Source organism: Rana temporaria, chromosome 2 (assembly GCF_905171775.1).
Source record: "Rana temporaria chromosome 2, aRanTem1.1, whole genome shotgun sequence".
Lineage (NCBI taxonomy): Eukaryota > Metazoa > Chordata > Amphibia > Anura > Ranidae > Rana > Rana temporaria.
The window spans coordinates 102,995,334-103,014,378 of NC_053490.1; the positions used below are offsets into that span (position 1 = coordinate 102,995,334).

Below are 19,045 nucleotides of genomic sequence, written 5' to 3' on the forward strand. Positions count from 1 at the left end.
ACAAGTGACGGGAAGATTATGCCATGTTTTCTACCTTTGTTTTGCTGATCGAATATAGGGGGACAAAGTTAATAAGAGAGCAATATTCAGTAACTTTAGGTGATATCAATATGCCCACATATTTTGCAGAGGAGGTCCATTTAAGGGGTAGAGAGGGATCTGCAGCAACTTGCGCATGCTCATCAATGGAAGGGATAAGGTATTTTTTCCAGTTTACTTCTAAACCAGAAAGGGGATGAAATCATGTAATTAAACACAGGGCAGCCTTTAGGAAGGAACCAGGGTCATTTAAAAGTAAAACAAGTCATCGGTGTATAGAGCCATTTTTTTTTAATTATCGACCCGACTGGAATACCTTTAATTACAACAGAGTCTCGTATGGCTTGGGCTATAGGCTTCATATCCAGAAGCACAAACAAAGATGGGGATAAGGGGCAGCCTTGCCTTATTCCCTGATCTATGGACAATGGGTCCAGAGAGATTCCCTCCCAGTTTAATTTGTGCCATTGGAGTCTGGTACAGTATTCATAAACCAGCTGTGAAAATTTGGACCTAATCCCATAACCTCTAAGGTCATTGCCATATAGGATACACATGTTTTGTTTACTGTTTGAATGTGAGTATCTTGTATACTTTTTATGCAATAAACGCAATTGTAGTTAAAACATACTATACTATCCTGGGATTCCTTTTACCTTCCCTGCTATCATATATGCACGGCATCCGGAGACCCCTTACACCACGGACGTAACAGTCGTTCCTCACAACCAGGGACCACATCCATGGATTACCCAAGGCACCATCCAGGCAGGCTGGATTACACTGGATACACTCAGGCTTTTCTTATATGCTGTAAACTCACAGCAGTGAGATAAGGGGCCATCCATTTACCTTAGCAGAAGGCACTGAAGAGCCATCACTCTGCACAATTGCACCTTAGTAGAAGGCACTGAAGAAGCCATCACCTTGCAGACATCACGTTTTATGTGCGATTTAACATTTTGGACTTTTTCTTTTCTTTTTGCATCACACTTTGGAATTTACCACATTCACCTAATGCACCTTTGCATTCCATTTCATGCTTATTTTACATATTTCACAGCAGATGTTATTTGCACTTGTACTATTTGAATTTTTTTCCATTACTATTTCACATTGTGAAATACACCTCTTCAGCATTTGAGGTCTATTTGGACATTATATTGTTTGGCACGTTACTTAGTTTACCATTTGCACAATATTTTGCACTTTGCACTTATTATCATTGCTTTTATGCTTGTGTGTTTTTATACTTTTGCATTTAAATCTATCAACAGCTCAGCACTACTTTTTATATTCATGCACACTCAGGTCATGGTTTTAACTTTCAGTGTTTTGTAGCAGTTGATTCATACTTAACCCCTTCACAACTGTCATTCAGCTGTTCCACAGTAGCGCGTGAATACTCTTTATTTATTGCCATATAGGTACCATTAGTAAATTTAAGCTTGCTTAGAATAAACTTAGGTCTATTCTCAGACAAAAATGTTAAATAGAAAAAAGGGCAGACTCAATGGACCGCTTGATCTTTTTTTGCAGTCACTCTTCTCTGTTTCTATGAATTATGAGGCCCTTTATACATGATCCATCCTTTGCATTATGTGTTTATTTTTGTAAAAAATTGCTGCTAAAATTAACTGTTCAAAGTAGAATTTCAGACCAAATTCAGCCAATAAGGTGTTTTCCAATAACATCATAAGTGCCAATGAGGCCTCGTACAGAGGACCCAACATGTCCGATGAAAATGGTCCGCGGACCGTTTTAATCGGACATGTCCGCTGGGATCATTTGGTCTGATGGCTGTACACACCATCAGACCAAATTTCCTGCGTTGACGACGCGGTTACGACGCGGTGACGTGGCGGCGACGATGACGCGGCGACGCGCGCAAACCCGGAAGTTCAATGCTTCCACCCATGCGTCGAATCACTCCGCCGCCATGTGCGGGTTCTCAGGCCAGAGGACATGTCTGATGAGTCGTACTGACCATCGGACATGTCTGGCGGACAGGCTTCCAGCGGACATGTTTCTTAGCATGCTAAGAAACAGTTGTCCGCTGGAAACCTGTCCGCTCGGTCGGAAAATTGTCCGGTCGGCCCAACACACGACCGAACATGTCTGCTGAAACTGGTCCGATGGACCAGTTTCAGCGGACATGTTCGGTCGTGTGTACGAGGCCTAAGGGAGAAGCTGATATGAATAGTTCTGTGTCCATTACACACAAACTCATTACACATTTATTCAATTCCTGTTCTAAATGCATTTTTTTTCCCGAATACATTATGGTTCCAGCGAAGAAATACTAATGTACATACTCGGATTGACCGTAATAAAATGAGAAATTTGTTTAAAAAATGAAATGATCTTAACAGAGGAGATAACCAGACTGAATGGTTTCCACTGCTGGTTTTGAGGAAAGGATGGGGTTGGACTAAGGAAGGAAGGGGATAGGAAAGGAATACAGGTTGCTGCACCAATTCTGGGTCTCTGACTGCTGTTTTTAATACTGCAGGTGGTGAATCTGATATTAACAGCCCTACTGAATTGAAAAGACATATGGAGGTAAGTGGTCGGCTAAATGTTTGATTAACTTTCTTATGTATGGTTTGTGTCAGACCATCCTCATCAATGACAGTGAAAAGTATATAAGAATGAAGGAAGTGTGTTTTGGGGCCTGGTCACACCATACCACTATTGTAACACACATTTCGTACTCTTGGGAATGTTATACATAGGCAACCCCTATCCTAATGTAGCAAGGTTCCCAGGGCCCCTGGGGCCTAATGGTGGCCTCCAGCGTTAGGAACAGCTGACTAGGCATGTGCAAAAGGGAAAAATGTGTTTTGTTTCGTTTTAATTTGTTATTTAATTCATTTCGTTAAGTTAGATTCGTTACATGTGTTAAATTCGTTTTCGGAATTCGTTAGTTTTCGACCGAATTTCGAAAATCCGGTCGAATTCGAAAATATTTCGACCGTTTTCGTAATTCGTTCGTTTTCGACCGAATTTTGAAAAATACGGTCGAATTCGAAAATATTTCGACTGGATTCGAAAACAAATAGTCTCTTTTCGAATAGAATTTGTTTTCAAATTCGATTCTAAATATTTTTTTATTTTTTTTCGAATTTCGATCAATTTTTTTATTTTTTTTTAATTCCGATCGAATTTCGTCCACGGGTTTTCGATTCGGAATCGAAAACGTTTGTTCGGATTCGGTAAATTCATTAATATTGCAATTCGGGAATTCGTATGCATCCGAATGTCCGAATAATGAAAAATTTGTCCGAATTTCGATTCGGAACGAAACGAAATGCACATGCCTACAACTGACATCCTTCTATGCTGAGTGGGTTACGAGGCATGGTGGGTGTAGTGCAAGGTAGATTCATGGGCACCAGACACTTCTAGAATGCAAAGATATTTATTTTCTCTTAAACAGAACTTTGGAAGAGAGGGTTACAGCCAGGACACCCTTTAGTAGTTGCAATGTCAATTAGCAGACTCCGAGACTTCTATAGGTAGACAGCCATGCAGGGAAAGGCACCCAGATGGACACCACATCTGCATGTGTAGATACGCTGTCTCCTATGGTAACAATCTTGAAAAGTTTCTAACAAAGGTTGCAATGAACTCTTTCACTTCCTCCACAATCTCTTTAGATCTTCACTCAACTGAGCTCCCAGTCTATCACCTAGAACCACCGATCCACTGCCACTGGATCTCCTGAGCTCTTCTAATCTTCTCACTGAGTATCTTGCTCAAGCATCACCCCTTGTGTACCTGCTGGGTCCCTAGCTTGGCACTCACAGATACTCCTCAAGCGTCACCCCGCTGACCTGCTAGGTCCCTGGCTTGGCACACAAGGCTGCTCTGCAAGCGTCACCTCCGCTGGCTGCATCCCTGGCTTGACACCTGCTGAAGTTTCCCAATTCTTCACCATCCCAGGTTGGTGAGAATACTGCTCTGGTACTTGCTTCAGCTGCTCACGGGGGTCCCCGGTAACAGCGTGGACGGTCCCTTAGTGGCGACAGCTTCCCCTCTACCTCCGACCACGGCAGGTTTTACGGCTGGCAGAACCATGCCTGGCTCAGGGCCAACATTTGGTCCCTGAGCATCTTTTGTGCAAGAAACACACATAGGGAAAACTATTGAAGTGAATGGGCTACCCTATGCTCGACATTTGAAAACTTGTGTGAATTGTGCTTTTAAAATCATGATATGTGAGCAGGGCCTAATAGTTGAGAGCAGCTTCTTCATTATAGGATGACCTTTTATTGTGATTAAAAATTCCATAAAAACATGTTCATAGGATAATTGGCCTCAAACCCTGTACACACGACCGGGATTCCCAGCGGTATAAAGTCCACCGGGAATCCCAACGGGAAACCTGAGAACCTGCTTGGTTAGTTTCCCTGTGTACACACGAGAGGTTTTCCCATTGGGAAAACTGCGGGAAGAGCTTTGGCCGCGAATCCCAGCCGTGTGTATCCTCCCTCGCAGTGTTTTCCCATAGGAAAACTGCCGGGTTTAAAAACGCTGGGAATCCCGGCGGGAAATAGAGAGCAGGTTCTCTATTTTCCCGCCGGGATTCCCGGCAGTTTTCCTGTCGGGAAAACTGCAAGGAAGCATACACATGGCCAGTTTTCCCAGCCAAAAGCTCTCCCTGCAGTTTTCCTGGCAGGAAAACCGGTCATGTGTACGAGGCTTTACACCCAGATCCTGTGGCTTTGCAGATTAACCTTTGGCACAGACACGTAACAGTATTTGTATTTGCAAGACTGTGTGTCAGACAGGGTGGTCAGCATAACTGGGGTTCCACTGGGGACAGTTCTCTCTCCCTTTGTCTTCATCTACAGGGCCATTGATAAGGCAGTACAACCGGTTCTGTTGTACCAGGCCCGGCCCCATCAGCTCAACAGGGGTTGCCAGGCAGCTTTACAGTTAATTTCTGCAAAATAAAAGAATAGGGCTTTCTAAATTAAATCCCTGCTCCTACTTGCTTATAAATACACTATATTACCAAAAGTATTGGGACGCCTGCCTTTACATGCACATGAAATTTAATGGCATCCCAGTCGTAGTCCGTAGCATTCAATATTAAAATGGCCCACCCTTTACAGCTATAACAGCTTCAACTCTTTTGGGAAGGCTGTCCACAATGTTTAGGAGTGTGTCTATGGGAATGTTTGACCATTCTTCCAGAAGCGCATTTGTGAGTCCATGCACTGATGAGGCTCACAGTCTCAGCCCAAAATCATCCCAAAGGTGTTATACCAGGTTGAGGTCAGGACTCTGTGCAGGCCAGTCAAGTTCCTCCACTCCAAACTTGCTCTTCCATGTCTTTATGGACCTTGCTTTGTGCACTGTAGGGCCAAAACAACTAATTGATTAATCGACAACTAATTGATTATGAAAATAGTTGTCAACTATTTTCATAATCCATTAATCGGCTAGCCGATTATTTGACCTGCATACAGAATGCATTATTTGTTTAAATATCAGAATATACAGTGCAACACACATACAGCTCAGTACACCATCCATACATGTCAGTAAGTGCCTGAGAACCTGTGAATGTGTGAGGAGCAATGCCTCATGGGACTTGTAGTCCTGGGAAGGAAGTGAGTGGTTCTAAAGTCAGAATTTTTTTACCTCACTATATGGGCCCTCTATATTACACTTTTTAGCTTGCTATAGGGGCACTCTGAAGGTAGGAGGAGCGGTGGGAGACCCTAGAAGAAGAGAATCAGGGCTGCTCTGTGCAAAACAATTACACATGGCAGGTAAGTATAACATGTTTGTTGTTTAAAAAAAAATCACTTTAAAGACTGTGTGCAGGGAAGATCAGCATCTGAACCCAGAGAAGATGGAGGCTGATAGACTGGAGGTAATATAAGGCATTCAAATTACATTTAAAGTAAACTTTTACCAGTATTGTGCATTATATTTAAAATTATTATATTCATGGAAAAAAAAGTCTCAGCTATTAGTACTACTTTAACATAAAAGATTTATATCTCCCTTCCACCCTTCATAGAGCTTCATGTCTGACTCCTAGTTCTAATGCCCATATATCCTACTTCTGGGTGTACTTATTATATATATATATATATATATATATATATATATATATATATATATATATATATATATATATATATATATATATATATATATATATATATATATATATATATATGATATAAGTAATATATATTATTACTTTCACTGTTTCACAGTATAAATTAATCCCTTATGCCGCTACACACACACCATTTTTCATGGAGTGAAAAATGCAATTTTTTTAATTGGTCTTTAAAAACGATTGTGTGTAGGCTCCAGAGCATTTTTTTCGACATGAAAAATGGCCATTACAAATTTAGAACATGCTCTCATTTCGTGAAAAACGGTCGTGTGTAGGCTTTAATGACGGGAAAAACACGCGCATGCTCAGAAGCAAGTTATGAGACGGAAGCACTCGTTCTGGTAAAACTAGCATTTGAAATGGAGATAGCACATTCGTCACGCTGTAATGCCGCGTACAGACGGTCGTTTTTTGTGATGAAAAAAACGACGTTTTTGAAAACATCATTTAAAATGACCGTGTGTGGGGAAAACTTAGTTTTATGTCTTCTGAAAAACGACAAAAAAAAATTCGAACATGCTCAAATTTTTTGTGTCGTTTTTCAAAACGTTGTTTTTTGTTTCACCAAAAATGACCGTGTGTGGGCAAAACGACGTTTAAAATGACGTTTTTAAACCCGCGCATGCTCAGAAGCTAGTTATGAAGCGAGCTTCAATGGAAAAGAGTGGTGAACGTAACCTCGCTTTGCTAGAACATTTTGGAAAAACGATGGTGTGTAGGCAACGTCGTTTTTGAAAATGAAGTTTCAAAAACGTCGTTTTATTTCATGATTTTAAACGTCGTTTTTTTTTCATCACAAAAAACGACCGTCTGTACGCGGCATAAGGCTCCATTTACACTAACGCGTTTTTTGGTGCATTTTGCAGAAATGCAGGGAACATTTTTAACATGGCTTCCTATGGAACATGTTCACATCAATGCATTTTTGTGCCTCTGCGTTTTTGGAAAGGGTCTGGGACTTTTTTCCTGCAAAAAGCAGCATTTTGCATGTAATAGAATTCAATGGGCATGCAAGAAATACACAAGTCCTGAATGTTTGATGCGTTTTTGTTGCGTTTTTGATGCGTTTTGTATTTTGCGGTTTTGGAAGCAGCATGTGATCAAACACCTGCCATTTAAAAATAAACTACCCAGGATGCCTTGGGAATGAGCAAATCCAGTTTGGGCTGCAACAAACATGGTGAGGACAGAGCATTTGATCAGCCTGGTGAGGCCAAGAACCTATCTGTACACTCCTGCTGATCCCCAACACAAGGATTGTAGAAAACAGGACCAGGGGTGACTTGAAATTGCCAAGGAGTTGTATCCACAATGGGATAGTTTCTCCAAGAAGCAAGCAGACTTGAAATGTAAGTAAGATTGAAAAAGTTTACACACACCTAAAATGTCATCTGTGATGTTAAAAAATGAGACAAAGAGAAAACATTTGAATAACTTTTTCCACCTTAATGTGACCTATAAACTGTAGCAATTCAAGGTAAAAACGTACTTAAATCTTTTATGGGGGGAGTCAAAATAATAACTACTAATAATGTTGTATAAGTGGGGATGCAGCTGTGTTAAAAAATAAGCAATCACATTCAAACTCATGTTAAGGAGTCAGTACACACCTGCCATCATTTAAAGTGCCTCTGACTAAGGGCCCTTTCACACGGGGCGGATCAGTAATGATCAGCCTTCGTGTGTCCGTCAAGCTCAGCGGGGATCCTCCGTTAAATCCCAGTCTTTCCTCCGCTCTCCCCTATGGGGGGGATCGGATGAACACGGACCGTATTTCCGTGTTCACCCGATCCGATCCGCCAGACGGAAGAAAAATAGGATTTTCTTCCGTCCGAAAAATCAGATCTTTGCGGAGGCGGGTGATTACGGGTGTCAGCGGATGGTCATCCGCTGACTCCCGCAATCACATAGGGACCAATGTATGTCCCGTTTTCATCCGCAACGGATGTGAATGTGAAAGGGGCCTAACCCCCATGAAACTTCAGTATTAATAAAGGAGGAAAAGGAAAATAAATTATTTGTTTGTCTCATTTTTTGACATCACAGAAACCTGGCATTTTAGCAGTGGTGTGTAGACTATTTAGATCCACTGTAACTATGCATGTGTCCATGTGCAGGACAAAAACATTTTTGAGCGTTTAGTTTGGTTTAATTAGTTATTTACCTAAATTAATTTAGATAAAGTCGCTACATTTTGGAAATTACTTGACGGAGTTAGTGGAATTTTGCTTTAGAATTGGGTAAAATGTTCTTCAATTTGGGTCAAATCCCCTTCAAATTGGGTCAAATTCCCTTCAAACTGGGTCAAATTTTCATAAAATTGGGTCAAATTCCCAAATTTTCCAAATTTGTGTCAATTTCTTCAGAATTTGTGCAAACTTTCCTGAATTTGTGTCAATTTCTTCAGAATTTGTGCAAAATTTCCAGAATTTGTGTAAATGTCCTGAATTTGTACAAAATTGCCAGAATTTGAGTAAATTTCTTCTGAATTTGTGCAAAATTCCAGAATTTGTGTACATTTCTGACGAATTTGTGCAAAATTTTCAAAATGTTGTATTATTCTGCCTAATTTTGTATAATTATGCAGAATTTTCTATAACTCAGCAGAATTTCAAAAAAATTCAAATATAATAGAATACAAAAATAATAGAGAATAAAAGAAAATATAAAAAATATAACCGTTATTCTCTTTTTATTTTATTCTATTCTTTTCTCTTATTTTTAGACATATTTTTTTAGGAGATTCTATTATTATGTTTTAAATTAGAATTACATTTTTATTGACTTGAATTTTTTAATTTTGGTAATTGTTTAAATTCGGTAATAATAATTACTTGTAAATAATGAATTCAGAGACCTCCAAATGTTCTATTTTCAACCAATTCCTACAAACTTGACTAACTAGTCACTTCCCAGCAATTGTAGCCCCCAAAGTGTAGGAGATTAAAATGTCCCTTTGTTTCTAAAGTTAATAGACCTTTGCATAATGTGTATTCAGCCTGTGGTCCTGCTGGTTCTATCATGCCTCAACCTTTGTCAGTGATGCTTGTAACGGTCAGCATTGCAATGCTTCATGGGACTTGTATTTCACTAACAGCTTGATTACCAAAAATTCAAGTACAAATTAGGCAAATTAGACAAATTAGGCAATTTGATTTTAACCACTTAAGACCTGGACCAAAATGCAGCTAAAGGACCTTGCCCCTTTTTGCGATTCGGCACTGCGTCGCTTTTACTGACAATTGCGCGGTCGTGCGACGTGGCTCCCAAACAAAATTGGCGTCCTTTTTTTCCCACAAATAGAGCTTTCTTTTGGTGGTCTATTAACTTTTGGTGGTATTTGATCACCTCTGCGGTTTTTATTTTTTGCGCTATAAACAAAAATAGAGCGACAATTTTGAAAAAAATTTAATATTTTTGTAATATTTATGTAATAAATGTAATTTTGTATATTTGTAATAATAAATATCCCCCAAAAATATATAAAACAAATATTTTTTTACTCAGTTTAGGCCGATACGTATTCTTCTACCTATTTTTGGTAAAAAAAATCGCAATAAGCGTTTATCATTTGGTTTGAGCAAAATTTATAGCGTTTACAAAATAGGGGATAGTTTTATTGCATTTTTATAAAAAAAAATGTTTTACTACTAATGGCGGCGATCAGCGTTTTTTTTTCGTGACTGCGACATTATGGCGGACACTTCGGACAATTTTGACACATTTTTGGGACCATTGTCATTTTCACAGCAAAAAATACATTTAAAATGCATTGTTTATTGTGAAAATGACAGTTGCAGTTTGGGAGTTAACGACAAGGGGGCGCTGATGGGGTTATGTGTTCCCTAAAGTGTGTTTACAACTGTAGGGGGTGTGGCTGTAGGTGTGACGTCATCGATTGTGACCCCCTATAAAAGGGATGACACGATCGGTGCAGCTGCCACAGTGAAGCACGGGGAAGCCGTGTTTACACACGGCTCTCCCTGTTCTTCAGCTCCGGTGACCGATCGAGGGTCTCCAGCGGCAATCGGGTCCCGCGGTCCCGGTCACGGAGCTTCAGACCGGGTTTGCGGGAGCGCGCCGCGACCCACGGCTGGGTACTAGTACAGGACGTACCTGTACGTACATGTGCCCAGCCGTGCCATTCTGCTGACGTATATATGCAGGAGGCGGTCCTTAAGTGGTTAATAGTATCTTAACCACTTGACCACTGGGTACTTAAACACCTTTAATAACCAGACCAATTTTCAGCTTTCGGTGCTCTCACATTTTGAATGACAATTACTCAGTCATGCAACACTGTACCCAAATGAAATTTTTGACCTTTTTTTCCCACAAATAGAGCTTTATTTTGGTGGTATTTAATCACCGTTGTTTTTTTTATTTTTTGCGCTATAAAAGAAAAAAGACTGAAAATTCTGTAAAAAAAACTTTTTTTCTTTGTTTCTGTTATAAAATTTAGCAAATTTGTAATTTTTCTTAATTTTCGCAAAAATTTATACTGCTACATGTCTTTGTTAAAAATAAGTACAAATTTGTGTATATTATTTGGTCTTTGTGAAAGTTAGCTATGGTGCCAATATCTGAAAATTGATCACATCTGATGTACTGACAGCCTATCTCATTTCTTGAGACCCTAACATGCCAGAAAAGTACAAATACCCCCCAAATGACCCCGTTTTGGAAAGAAGACATTCCAAGGTATTTAGAAAGAGGCATTGTGAGTATTTTAAAGTTGTAATTTTTTCCCACAAGTCTTTGCAAAATCAAGATTTTATTTTTTATTCACAAAATTTTCATATTAGCAGGTTATTTCTCACACACAGCATATGCATACCACAAATTACACCCCAAAACACATTCTGCTATTCCTCTCGAGTATGGCGATACCACATGTGTGAGACTTTTACACAGCGTGGCTACATACAGAGGCCCAACATGCAGGGAGCACCATCAGGCGTTCTGGAGCACCCAGACCAATTCTGACATTCCTCTCCTACATGGAAAAATCATCATTTATTTGCTAGAAAATTACACCTCTTTAAGAACATCCCAAATGATGGAGCACGTGTCCCGGATTAGGTAACAGTTGATTTCCCAATCAAGAACTGAAAATGCAGGCTAGAAATGGAGTGTCCAGTTGCCAGGTATCAGAAATGATAACAAAAATATGTTTTCATTGTTTTGCAGTAAAAGCTTTGCAAACAAGATGGCAAAGCGCCAAGGATAGCTTTACCAGTCATTTAAAAAAAGGAAAGGAGTATTAGAAGTGGTTCGGCTGCAAAGTCATTCACACCATACTCCTTTGCCAAAGACCTTGAATTGTTGCAACCCATTCTGAAGATGCGAAGGTAATTTATATAAAAAGGGTATTATTAATCTGTGTTTCTGTCCAATTATTACCTGCCCCCCTAAAAGCAATGTTCTGGTTTGTTTTGTGATTTGCAGCACAGACACCTGCTGGGATGATGAACCTGGTGAAGAAGACTCATCAGCGCAAACACAGGAGCCTCCAAACACACAATCTCCAAATCAGCAAAGGGCAGAGATAGCTGAAGAAGAGGAACAGGAGGAGGGGGGGAGGGGACTGCTGCACCAGTGCCCAATTGTCTCACAACTAAGAGGAGGGGTGGCAACAAACGGTCAAATAAAAAAGAGTCTACAAAAATGTACACTTTATTACACTTTATTAAACGATCTGTCTGATTGGTTTACTGAGCAATTGTCACTGTCCCAACAATTTGCCAATACCCTTGTCCTCTATTTTGACCAGGTGCCCGATGCCATGAAAATGGAGATGCAAATTTCTGTGATGCAATGCATCAAAACATATCTCCCCACGGGATCGAGGGAGGAGTCTAGAGATGGCGCGGTCAGTGTGGAGGAGTAGCTAGACGGGATGCCTGCTCCCCAGCCATGCTCCGAACCCACGCTGAAATGAGCGAGAACCGGATCCCCCGCTTCCTCCGCTCCCTCCACTAGGGCGCCGGTGCCCCCCCTTCCACCTCCCTTCCCTCTTCGGAACATAGCTCCTTGCTGGCTGGAGCGGACCAGCACGGGTCTCCCCCGATCTGTTTACCTGACACGTGGGCTGTCACGTGGGCGGCTTCCTCGGTTCCCTCGACTCTCCCGGCTGACTAGCTTGCGGCGGTGCTGCGTCTCCCTCGTCTCCCCTGATTCTCCGGTCTGACAGGCAGCGGTGCCGCGTCCTGGTGTGGCGTCTCCCTGATCTGCCCGGGTCCCTGGAGAGTGCGAGCGAATGCGCTGCGGAGGCGTGCCGCGCGGCTCCGGGAGGGGGGCTCGGGGGGGGGGCGACACGCAGTGCTGGGTGGCTCTCTGGCTCTGTAGCCCTGCAGTCCAGCGAAATGGGGCATCAGTCCCAGACTAAGACTAAGAGGACCCAGTCTGCGGCTGGCATTACCATCACATCACAGCCACAATAGTAGGTGGGGAAAACCCTGGAACCTATTACAGTAGATGGTAAGCTCCTCTCATGTAGACAACCATTGGAATGGTAAGTACATACCACAGTGCACTCTAACCATCGAAGTGGTGAGTACAAACGTCCTATTTCTTAAGAATTAAGAAAATAGAAATAAACAAATGGGACACCCCTCCCTGAGGAGACTGATAAATGATCGGGATTGATATGAAAGCATGAAAAAATGTGACATAAAAATGTGAAAAAATGTGACATAAGAGACATGAGTTCAGCACTGTATTTTTGGGTTCCTGTAAGGAGGTCGGTAACCTCATAGTTTCTCTGGTGGCTCCCTTTTTGGATACTTTCTCTTTTTTTCTCTATGGGGATTAATTGGTGTACAAGACATACGGAACTCTTTTTGCACTATATTTGATAGACGGACACTGGAGTCGGATAGAAGAGGGGGGCGAGTATACATGCCTATGGTTTTGAATACCTTTGTGTAAAGCTAAAGACAATGACAAAGAACATAAATATTACAGCAACCTTAAACTGTGATAAATGAAACATCAAAAGACGTAACGGTAAAAGTATCGGTAAAAGCATCGGTAAAAGCATTATATACACTGCAGGTAATCAGACTACAGAGCCAGGAAAACCCGTAGAAGGAGGTCCTAGAGATATACGGGCGCCGGAGACGGGCAGGAGAGGGGAGGTCAGTACATGAGCCGGGTGCCCCAAATAGCTCCAAGTCAAAACCAAAGAGAAGAAATATTATAAGAACTTTAGATTGTGATATAAGAAACATCAAAAAGTTTTTTGCAGTACACACCTATCACATGTGCAAACGGTTTTCCCTCAGAACCTCTCTAAAGTGACGTAGTTACAACTCAGGCGCAAAGATGACCACAAGAGGAAAAATAGTGAAAGGTGGGGCAATCCCAAAGGTACCCCGATTAAGTCAAAGCCCAGGCCCAATGTGCAAATTTGTGACCCATGGGACAAACGGGGATAACCAGCATATAGAAAAACCATCGACTGGTAGAGCAGGCCAAGCAGAAAAAGAAAAGAAAAAAGATAAGAAAAAAGGGCCAGCTAATACCCTGGCGGACTCAGAAATACTCACAGAATCACTCCTTGAGAGCAGAACAGACCAAGATAGTGAAACAGATAAAGAAACAGATTTAGACCAGAGAAATAAGGGAGAAACGCAGGATATGACACTTTTGCCAACAAAAAGGGAAATGGAAGGAATGTTCGCTGCTTTAGAAAGATCTCTCAAAACGCAAATGGAAAAAATGGAGAGAAATATGGGGCATATATTGGAAAGAGTGGAAGAAGTGGAGAAAAAAGTTGACCACAATGTAACCTCACTTAAAAAGCTAGAAGATGAAATAAAAGCATTAAAAATAAACCAACGAGAACAGGCGTATAAATTAGAAGATCAAGAGAACAGAGACAGAAGAAAGAACATAAGAATACGCGGAGTTCCAGAAACGACACAGGTTGAGGACCTCCCAGAAATAATAAGAAAAATCTGTAATCCAATATTAGAGAGAGAAACAACTTCCCCGCTCAGAATAGAACGAGCACACAGGATAAGACGTCCTAGGGAGAGAGCACAGGACTACCCAAGGGACATTATTGTGCGTTTTGAAAACTGGGAAGAGAAAAACCAGCTATGGAGAAAATTGAGAGGGAAGTCGCCGTTAGAATATGATCAACATAATATTCAAATTTATCAAGATCTGTCACAAGAGACGTTAAAACGAAGAAGAAGTTTAAAACCATTGCTGGGTGTCTTGCAGGAGCATGATATTCAGTATAATTGGGGATTCCCAGCGTGCCTAATAGGCAGGAAAAACGGTGTTTCGGCAAGACTGAGGTTTCTGGAGGAAACACCAGAATTTTGTCATAGTTTAGGCATCCCAACACCAAAAAATTATTAGTGCTGACTGGTGGAGGAGGGGGGGAACGGTGGGGGGGGGGGTTGTGGGTGGGAAGGAGATGGGGAGGGTCAAGATAGTAAACTGTCGGGGTGGGACTGGGGAGAGGGGAGACCCAGAGAGTGCTTCTTCACCAGTTCCCCAGTATAGGGGGATAGGAGACCGGGCTAAAATAGAACTCCACCTCAGCCTGAGGAGCAAAAGAGCGCCAGGAGCGCCAAATAGAAAAAGCTCTAAAAAATGACCAGAAGGTCAGGGATCGATGGGGGGGGGGGGAGGGGAGGAGAAAGCCCCAAATGAAGATCAAGGGGGTAAGGTACTGGTGGAGGGGGGGAAGGAGAAGGGAGGGGAAGGAGGAGTTGGGGTAGGAAGGGAGAGGGGAGGATTAGGGAGGGAGGGGGGAAAGGGATTTAGATCTGTGTGTCATGCAATAGGAAAGAATATATATACCCACGAAAGCGGAAAAAAAAAAAAAAAACTATGACAAATATAAATTTCTTAACATACAATGTAAGAGGTCTCAGTTGCCCTGAAAAAAGGCATATGGTACTAAGAGAAGTTGAAAGGTATTCCGCTGAAATAGTTTTCCTGCAAGAGACGCATATAACGTTGGATTCTAATGTCAGATTGTATTCTCGGGCAGTTCCCATTTGGTACTATGGGGACTCCCCAAAGAAGAGAGCTAAGGGGGTTGCCATAGGAATAGGGAAGAATATCTCTTTTACAGTAGAAGATAGGAAGGTAGACCCAGATGGTCGTTATTTGTTCCTAAAAGGAGTACTCCAAGGGAAAAAATACACGTTAGCAAATATATACTGCCCAAACAGTCAACCACATAAATACCTGAGGGGGATTTTGAATGCCTTAATGGACTTTAAATCAGGACATGTAATATTAGCAGGAGACTTCAATCTCTCAATGGACCATCAACTGGATAGCACATCCGGGGCTCAGAGGCGAAATACCAAACAGCTTAGAATATTAAGAAAAAAAATGTATAGTTACTGTTTAATAGACCCCTGGAGGATTATATATCCAAATAAAAGAGACTATACCTATTACTCTTCCGTGCACGGAACATACTCAAGACTGGACTATATAATGGTAGACCACGAGTTATTGGAAGAGGTAGTTAAAACTTCAATAGGTGTATCTACAATCTCAGATCACGCCCCTGTAATAGTGGAAATTAGATTCAAAGAAATAGAGCAAAGAAAAGGATCATGGAACTTAAACGAAGAACTTATAGAGGATATAGAGGTAAACAACACAGTGAGAACGGATTTGGATCAATACTTCACCTTTAATAATACACCTGAAGTAAGGGTAGCTACCGTATGGGAGGCCCATAAGGCATACATCAGAGGGAAACTAATCTCAATAGGAGCAGGGAAAAAAAAGATAAGGAAATTAAACATGAAAAAATTAACAACTGAGCTATTTGAACTGGAACAAATGCATAAAGAGCGAGGAGAAAATGAAATATATCAAGAAATTATAGTAAAGAGGACCCAGCTTAGGGATCTGATGAAGGTTGAAACAAGAGACATATTCAAAAATGTTAGAAAGGAGAGGTACAAATGGGGGAACAAACCAGGGAAACATTTAGCCAGAATATCTAGGGAAAAAAAAAAAAAAAACTACATCGAAAAAATAAAAAATCAAGACGGCCTTATGAAATATAAGACGTCCGAAATAGCAGAATCCTTTCGGACTTTTTATAGTTCATTATATTCAATAAGAACCAAGGAAACTCAAGAGCAAGAAAAGATGAGAAAAAGGAAAATCAGGGATTACCTAGAAGAAGTGAAACTACCTAAAATTTCCCAAAATGACATTGAATCTCTAGAGGCCCCAATAACCCAAGAAGAGATATACAAAGCCTTCCGGGAAACACCGTGTGGGAAGAGCCCAGGCCCAGATGGCTTGCCGATCAAATATTACAAAACATTTGGAGAACTCTTGGTCCCAGAGATGTGTAACTATTTTAACAAAATAGGAGAGGAAGAGGAAATGAGAAAAGAATCTCTTTTGGCAAATATTTCTATTATCCCTAAAACGGGAAAAGATGGAACGTTGTGTTCCAGCTATCGTCCAATAGCATTGTTAAACGCAGACCTGAAAGTATACGCGAAAATATTAGCAACTAGGATAAAAAGTTTAATGCCGCAATTAATAAACTCAGATCAGGCGGGCTTTGTAGCAGGCAGAGAAGGAAGAGATAATAGTATAAGGACCCTGTTACTGTTACAACGAGATCCAAAAAAGAAACCCCCAGTCGTACTCATGTCCTTAGATGCCGAAAAAGCATTTGACAGAGTCGACTGGGGGTATATGATGGAAACTTTACAAAATATAGGCCTGGGACCAAGGTTCATGAAATGGGTAAAGAACTTGTATAGCCACCCAACGGCAAGGGTGAAGGTCAATGGGAGTATGTCGTCTGTGTTCAACATGGAAAACGGAACCAGACAGGGGTGCCCGCTCTCGCCTCTCCTATATGTAATAGCTTTGGAACCGTTGTTAGCAAGAATCCGGGAAAACCCGGGGATAGGGGGGGTGAGAGTGGGAGATGAAGAACATAAGGTGGCGGCGTATGCGGATGACATACTCCTATATTTGACCAAACCTAGAGTCTCCCTCCCCAATGTCATAAAGGAAATAAAAAGATATGGTGAACTTTCAAACTTTAAAATAAACCCGATAAAAACAGTAATCTTGAATCTGGGGTTGGAAAAAAAAGAAGTAGAAGAACTACAGAAAGAATATCCATTTACATGGGAAAAAGAAGCTATAACATACTTGGGTATAAAAATTACATCTACAGTTGAAAAACTTTACTCGGCCAACTTTGTCCCCTTAATTAACGATATTAACCAAGATTTGAAAAACCTAGCAAAAAAACATATTTCTTGGATAGGTAAAATTAACGCGTTTAAAATGATGATATTACCGAAGATAACATACAAACTTCAAATGCTCCCAATAAAAATACCGCAAAGCTTCTTTAAAGTAATTAAAACAGTAATTTTAAAATATATATGGGCGGGTAAAAAGGCCAGATTAAGCTACTCATTGTTGAGCATGAAAAAAAAAGGAGGGGGGTTGGGGCTCCCCGATATAAAAAGATATTATTATGCTGTAAACTTAGCTAGGTTGGTAGAATGGACAAATGCACACACAAAAAAAAAATGGGTACGAATGGAAGAAATATTAAGTGGGACACTATTATATAGAAATGTATGGATACCACCGAAAATGAGGGAATTGAGCACGAATACACATAACATAACAAGGAACGTATTTAGGATATGGGACACAATATTTAGACGGGAAAAATGGGAGTATAACTCTCCACTAATCCCATTAGCAGGCACTAATTTTTTTCCACCAGGTAATGGAACACGCTTTGGAAAGCACCTAGAGGAGAAAAAATTAAAAGATATTGTTACACGGGGAAAAATTAAACTAAGGCAAGAGATAAAAATAGGGGAAGGGGAACAAAGCATGAGTGAATGGGAGTACTTGCAGTTAAAACATTTTGTTAGCACACTACCACAACCAATTAGGGAAGATAAGATACTATACCCAATAGAAAAAATATGCAGCATGGACAAGCCCCTGACACACGGTATATCAAAGGTATACGGGATACTAACAGAACTCGAGACTCAGGAAGCATTGCCCTTTTTAGAAAAATGGGAAAGCGATATCGGTAAAAAAATCGATAAAACACAAATGATAGGTGCAGTATATAATCATGCCGCGGACATCACCACCATAGAAGCAAACTATAAATGTATGGTGCGATGGCACCTGACCCCATCAAGAATGAGTAAGATTTACCCAAGAAATTCTGAGCTATGTTGGAGAAACTGTAAACAAAAAGGAACAACGCTACATATATGGTGGGACTGCCCGAGAATACAGGAATATTGGAAAGAAATCCTGAAATATATTGTAGAAATAACAGGGGAGACGATTCTATGTAGCCCGCTGCCCTGTTTGTTTCACGGAACTGAAAAAACAAAAAAACAATATGGAATAACTCTGGTCCCAGTGTTGTTAAATGCAGCTAAGGCTCTGATCCCCAAAAACTGGCTACACCCAAAGAGGCCATCGATTAAAGAGTGGATAGAAAGGGTGGAATATATAGAAGAGATGGAGTACCTTGCCTGCAGAGAGATAGGAGAAGTGGACAAATACAGGGTGGTTTGGGAAAAATGGAAAGTGTTTAAATCCTCAGAAAAGTTCGCCCAGGGAATAACAGAAGCAGATAGCTGAGAAACCATAAAGAAGATTGCATGGCACACAGATCTGGGGGGGGGGAGGAGGGGGGGGGAAGGGAAGGGATGGGGGGGGAAAAAAAAAAGGGGGGGGGATTAACTATGCTACGCTAGCAAGGAAGGCTGTGAGACCTGTTAAGCGGGAAAAGATTAACTTAAATATTTAAAAATGTTAAACCTGCAATGTTTAAAAAAAAAAAGAAAA

General features: G+C 40.9%; 1 protein-coding gene and 1 long non-coding RNA gene across 4 annotated transcripts in view; both read left to right on the top strand.

Annotated features, from left to right (window-relative positions):
- The window catches only part of LOC120929306 (sterol O-acyltransferase 2-like), a 180,299-nt gene that overhangs the window by 20,747 nt on the left and 140,507 nt on the right, over positions 1–19,045 (top strand). For 2 of the 3 annotated variants that reach the window (XM_040340636.1, XM_040340635.1), the window contains exon 2: positions 2,552–2,601. In XM_040340636.1, coding sequence (XP_040196570.1) covers positions 2,552–2,601 — 50 coding nt within the window. Of the gene's footprint in view, positions 1–2,551; positions 2,602–19,045 lie in introns of those variants that run through there. The other variant, XM_040340637.1, reaches the window with a different exon arrangement.
- Positions 7,205–11,866, top strand: LOC120929307. The gene is made up of 2 exons (XR_005747364.1): positions 7,205–7,533; positions 11,633–11,866. It is a non-coding gene; the product is annotated as an uncharacterized LOC120929307 (long non-coding RNA).